At 43.3% G+C, this 6,000-nt stretch overlaps 1 protein-coding gene across 2 annotated transcripts in view; it reads left to right on the top strand.

Moving 5' to 3' along the window:
- Positions 1 to 248: 248 nt before the first annotated feature.
- Positions 249 to 6,000, top strand: part of rhobtb3 (Rho-related BTB domain containing 3) — a 28,233-nt gene continuing 22,481 nt past the window's right edge. Inside the window, exons 1-2 of one of the 2 annotated variants that reach the window (XM_031893369.1) lie at positions 249 to 477; positions 4,863 to 5,058. In XM_031893369.1, the coding sequence (XP_031749229.1) occupies positions 476 to 477; positions 4,863 to 5,058 (198 nt within the window). In that variant the 5' untranslated portion in view covers positions 249 to 475. The remainder of the gene's footprint in view (positions 478 to 4,862; positions 5,059 to 6,000) is intronic. The other variant, XM_031893364.1, reaches the window with a different exon arrangement.

Genomic DNA, 6,000 nt, shown 5'->3' with positions numbered 1-6,000 from the left:
TATAGGTGTGTGTAGATGTACAGGAGTGTTCCATGTAACAAGGGGGGGCACTGTATCATTGCAGGCTGTTATATAGGTGTCTGTAGATGTAGAGGAGTGTTCCATCTAACAAGGGGGGGGGCACTGTATCATTGCAGGCTGTTATATAGGTGTGTGTAGATTACAGGAGTGTTCCATGTAACAAGGGGGGGGGCACTGTATCATTGCAGGCTGTTATATAGGTATGTGTAGATATGTACAGGAGTGTTCCATGTAACAAGGGGGGGCATTGTATCATTGCAGGCTGTGGCAGGCTGGGCTGCTACATCATGAGGTGGGGGCTGGGCAGCAGTTAGACTCTGGGCTGTGCGAGCTGCAGTTGTATCGGAGCTGTGTCTGCATGTGCCTTACTACTAACCAGCAGCAAGTGCCACATTCTATTCCTGGGGAGATGTAACGGTCTGGGGCCACTAGTGGAGCCCTGAGCTACGGAGCAATGTAAGTGGGAATATTGGGGGGGAGCTGTGGGGGCAGCGGACAGGGGTATAGCTTGTGTTCTCTCTAGATTCCCAGAGATGATCCCTAGATTAGCTCAGATTGGATTTGCTAATCCGCATTTGCAGCAGTATGTCTATAGATGGGAGCCGACTCTGCTGTACAGGTGTGGTACCAGGTCGGGACCCTGCTAATACATGCTGTATGGGAAGTGCCAATACACACTGTATGGGAAGTGCCAGTGCCGTCCGAACAGTCACTCTTGGGGAACTTTGTGTGGTGCCCACAGGGAGACACCCATGTGTCTGGCTAAAATCACTGATACGTTAGTTATGGGTAATTGCTTGAAGAGAAATCGCTTCATTTTACTGTGCATGAGTGAGAGCTGCCCGGCTGCATGCCTCTGCTGTTACTATACTCAGGCTGCACTTGTAGCACTTGCATACTGTCTGCTGACCTTTGAGACTGCAGCCCAGGGAACACTTTAGTGTAGAACTGATTATGACACAGTTTAACCCTACATTATTGTTCCTGCAATGTCTTTTGAGCACATATGAGTATGGGAGCTTGCATTTGATTTGCTCAACACCAACAATGCATAAAAAAGCTTTGCCCTAATATTTCCCCTAGGAGGATGAAGACCTTATTACTATTACTAGCATTCACTATTGCTTGCATCTATTGACTTGCATTAAGATTGTGACCTATATTCTAAGCATTTGAGTCTGGTTTTACATGCAAGCAGTAGCAATGACAGCTAAAGTATGTCCAACAAATGTCTGTTATTATTTTTTACCCCTTTATATGGATAACTTTGCTGCATTCCTGATTGTTTACTACTTCATACATGTGACAAGATTTTGTTGTACACTTAATAAACAAGAGAGAGGTTAGTCACTGGCTCAATATGGTGATGGGTGAATCCTGGTTCCTAATATGTGTTCCAGCATGTATGGAAGAACATGGCTTATCTACGTGCACTTTCTGGAACTCACTACCCAAATGTTTTGCCTATGGTGGCCCTGCAATTGTGGCCCATAATTAAATGTATAGATTACTTTCAAATGTACTGCTTGGCAGCTGTGTATCGGCAGATTCTCAGTTGTACCACATGTCAGAGATTCTCAGCTTTTTTTCACCCTGGCCTTTTATGTTTATCGGTCAGTTCCCAGACCTCACCCATAAATGACTGCCAAAATTGCAGCTCAGTTTATAGATACCAGCCAACACATCTGTTATATAACTTTGTGCATTGCTGTAGTATTAACTTCCAGATATGGGATTACAAGTTTATGGCAAGTATAGTTTGACCTTAGCTGCTTGCTAACTATACTTTAACAGCCATATTCTGTCCATAGGTGCTTGGAATCTTGTAACAGAACATTGTGTTAACAATACACAGAACTTTATTTAGAGGAAGGACTCCATAAGGGCCTAAAAGTGTTGTGCAGGTTACCCAGTCTGCAGCACGGCTCCTCCAGGCTTCAGTATATCAGATTATAAAGGTATGGCCTGACAAGGTGGATTGTTAGCCTGCTTATAAGCACAGGCTGACTGTCCCCAATTACGCTTAAAAAATCTTCTACCACCCTGGTACAGGCACACTCAGCCAGTATCTGCCAACAAAATGCAAAGTCTCACATTAGTTGACGGATATCGGCTGCGTTTGCCTGCACCCGTGCAGATTTAATGCTTATGGGTGCAGGCACAATTAGAAGATTTTTCAAGCGTACGGGCTTATACGCAGGCTGATAATCTGCCTCGTGGGGCCTTACCCTTACCTTAACTGCTCCTGTTTGACTGGAATTTAGTATGATTAATAATAGATATGTTCTATTACGTATGTGCACTAATTCTGTGCAGTCACACCACTCTTTTTAAACCTCTTTGTAACATATTTTCCTGTATTGGAAAATATAGGATTAAATCCTTTCACTTTCATAAATGTACTTTCGTTTCCACAGACACTCACTCTTGTAATGGGACAATTTAGTCTCCTGCCAGTAGAAGCATTAGCTATTCTGCTCCAACCCCTGGTCTCTCCCAGCAGCATTGTCTCCCAGCTTCCATTTGGAGCTTTTGGCTTTAGCTTAGATTCTGTCACTCTGCTGTGCAATCATTTGTGTGTTTCAGCTGCTCTTTTACATTCTACATTCAGTTAAAAATATTGCAATATTTTGTGTGTGTGTGTATTTTTTGATTACTAGTCAGCTCAGAGCAGGTCTGGACTGGAATTCAAAGTAGGCCCTGGCATTTCAAGTACACAGAGGCCCAACCAGCCCACTAAATAGTGACTGTCTGTGGCATCAGCAGCCCCTCTGGCATTTGCCTGAATCCACAGATTGCCAGTCTGGGCCTGACTCAGAGGTATGGGCCACATATAGATCAGTGTTTTTCAACCTTTTTTGGGCAAAGGCACACTTGTTTCATGAAAAAAATCACGAGGCACACCACCATTAGAAAATGTTAAAAAATTTAACTCTGTGCCCAGCAGCAGTGCCCCCCTAGTACACTGGTGCCCAGCAGCAGTGCCCCCCTAGTACATTGGTGCCAAGAGCAGTGCCCCCCTAGTACATTGGTGCCCAGCAGCAGTGCCCCCCAGTACATTGGTGCCAAGAGCCAGCCCCCCTTGTACATTGGTGCCCAGCAGCAGTGCCCCCATAAGTCAGTGTGCCCCGTGGCCCCCCCTAATACATTGGTGCCCAGCAGCATTTTACTTCTGCTCTTCGGCGGCTTCAGCAGCATCTTCCCCTCACGCGCGCCGCCTCTGCACTTCTGCCTACACGCGACCGCACACAGGCCCTTTTATAACGTTGCGCCCCGTGCGTACTGACGTCACCCGTACACACGGGGCGCAACCAATGACAGGGCCCGGATTTTATTAAAGTACTTTGAAACTTTGAAAGTAAAAATTGCGGCCCTGCCTACGGCACACCAGGCAACATGTGTGCCGCGGAACAGTGGTTGAAAAACGCTGACATAGATGGATCTTACAGAAGAGGCCTGTTAACTGTTTGCAAACGTGTGAGACTTCTCGGTTCTCTGAATGTTACATAGTTAAGCTGGCTTAAAAAAAAGACAAATAACCCTATACTGACCTATCTATAAACTCACATACATAAACCATATATGCCAACATCAGTACTAATTGTAGATTTTAATATCACAATAGCCTTGGATACTATGCTTGTTCAAGAAATCCAGCCCCTCTTACAGGCATTAACAGAATCTGCCATTACCACCTCACTAGGAAGGGCATTCCCCAACCTCACTGCCCTCACTGTGAAAAACCCCCTACGCTGCTTCTAATGGAAGCTCCGTTCCTCTAATCTAAAGGGAGAAATCTGGTACTGATTGTTTTTATTGGAAAAAAAACACCCCTTATGTTTATATGTTGCCATATTACAGAAAAGGGGATGGATGGATAGGGGATGGAAGAATATTATATAATGCACAGATGGTTTTACCCCTGCTAAGGGTAATAGAAATCTCCTATCATCTGTATGAAAGGGCTCAGTCTGCATCTTGCACCTTTCCATAGTAGTGGAACTCCTCGGTGACTTCCTGTACCATTATACAGTATTTCACATTAGAGTGTACATTATTCCATATCTTATTTAAATTCCATTTTCTTGAATATATTTACTTTGCTGTTTTATTGATAGTATTACCTTGTACCCGGGTACTAAGCAAATGTAAGTTTGACATTGTACATGACATGGCCTGGGGTTAGGGACTTATTATAGCCTTTCCTGTATTAGCGTTGAGCACCTTTCTAATAATGCTTTGTGATAGATTAGTATAGAAGAAGTTTTGCTAGGGAACCTTAATTTGCAGTAGCTTTCAGGCAGCTGCCTGGGGTTTTATATATGAATTTACTATAGATACTTAGTGGGTGGGGATCAACCATTGGTGTCTTTATGCCAACCAACTCCTCTATGACAGACCACAAGTAGGTCAAAGGAAGCGAAAGAAGTCCATAAATGAATCACTGTGCAGATACCTACCATTTACAAAGGAGTAATGGATAAATGAACTACAATAAGCAGGGTTGGAATGATGTAGGGCTGTGGAGGGGAATAAACCACAACTTGCTCTTAGTAGCATAACTGCAGGTAGACTGTTTTTGGTTCACTTAGATTGCTAGGAAATTCGAGCTCTCAGCTCTTGAGCAATGTAACAATTCTGCTTTATTTTTTTTCACATTAGTTATAAATCTGCATTTAAATGAATATATCATTTAACCTTCACAATTTATCTGTCCTTGAACAATATGAATAGAAAACAAATAAATGTATGCAGGATATTGTACAGAGCAATTATGATATTTGCATGTTTCAGTATTGTTGTGTTGGATATGGCAATCAAATCATTCTTATCTTCTCCAGGTCAGTTAATATTTTACTGCTGGGAAATGAACGGGATCAAATCTCTGATGATAACGAACACCAAAGCTTGGCATCTGTCTATCTCCATGGAAGAGCTAATAGATCACTTATACAGGAGAGCCAACCGGGGTTCAAGGTTTACCAAGCCAACGTTTTTGGGAATATTCAAGTTGTTCTCCATGAGTTCCCCAGCTGGGTATGAGACAATGCTCATTGCTTTTCTAAATTTTTGTTACTGTGTAAAGAAGTTCAAAAATTTAAAGGATCCTCTAGTTTTAAACGGCAATTGGTCTGTCTGGTAAACTATTCTTTGAAGAAGTGATCTATTTAAGCTGGCCATAAACGTAACAATTTCTCTTTACTTAATGACCAATGAAGTGCAATCTAACACAACCGTCAAATTATTGTAAGGTTAGTATGCACCGAACAATCGTACATCTAACGATCTTTCATCCAAGATCTGTCAGAATTTTGATTGGTCAGGTTTGAAAATTTTGGTCTTTTACAATGAAATGTGCCCATTGTCCAACTGTTTGGAGGACCATGCAGGCAGCTGCCACAGGTTTTCTTAGCTTCAACTAGAGGATACCACTTAAAATGGTTAAATCATGTTTTTAAAGGAGAAGGAAAGGCAAAGTCACTTGGGGGTGCCAAAATGTTAGGCACCCCCAAGTGACTTTAATCGCTTACCTTGTACCCCGGGCTCGTGCCCCTGTTAGGAGAGAACAGCACCAGCCCGGGGTACCTGTAGCGCATCGCTTTCTCCTTCCTACTCGCGCTGCTGCTGTTTGTCCGGGACAGGCGCATGCGCAATAGAGTGAAAAGCCGACTTCTCTGTTAAAGTTCCACTATTCACTCTACTGCGCATGCACGCGAGATACAGAAAGTAGGAAGCGCTGCAGGTACCCCGGGCTGGTGCTGTTCTCTCTGAACAGGGGCACCAGCCCGAGGTAAAAGGTAAGCTATTGAAGTCACTTGGGGGTGCCTAACGTTTTGGCACCCCCAAGTGACTTTGGCTTTCCTTCTCCTTTAAACAATCACAATAAGCTTGGCCCCTATGATAACAAAAAGATGTTTTAAAAATCTACACATGTATGGCCAGCTTAAGGAATTTAATATATTTAGCACATAAGTTAGA

This window comes from Xenopus tropicalis, chromosome 1, assembly GCF_000004195.4.
Source record: "Xenopus tropicalis strain Nigerian chromosome 1, UCB_Xtro_10.0, whole genome shotgun sequence".
Classification (NCBI taxonomy): Eukaryota; Metazoa; Chordata; class Amphibia; order Anura; family Pipidae; genus Xenopus; species Xenopus tropicalis.
The sequence above is the reverse complement of the archived record's forward strand: the minus strand, read 5'-3'. Positions and strand labels throughout refer to the sequence as shown.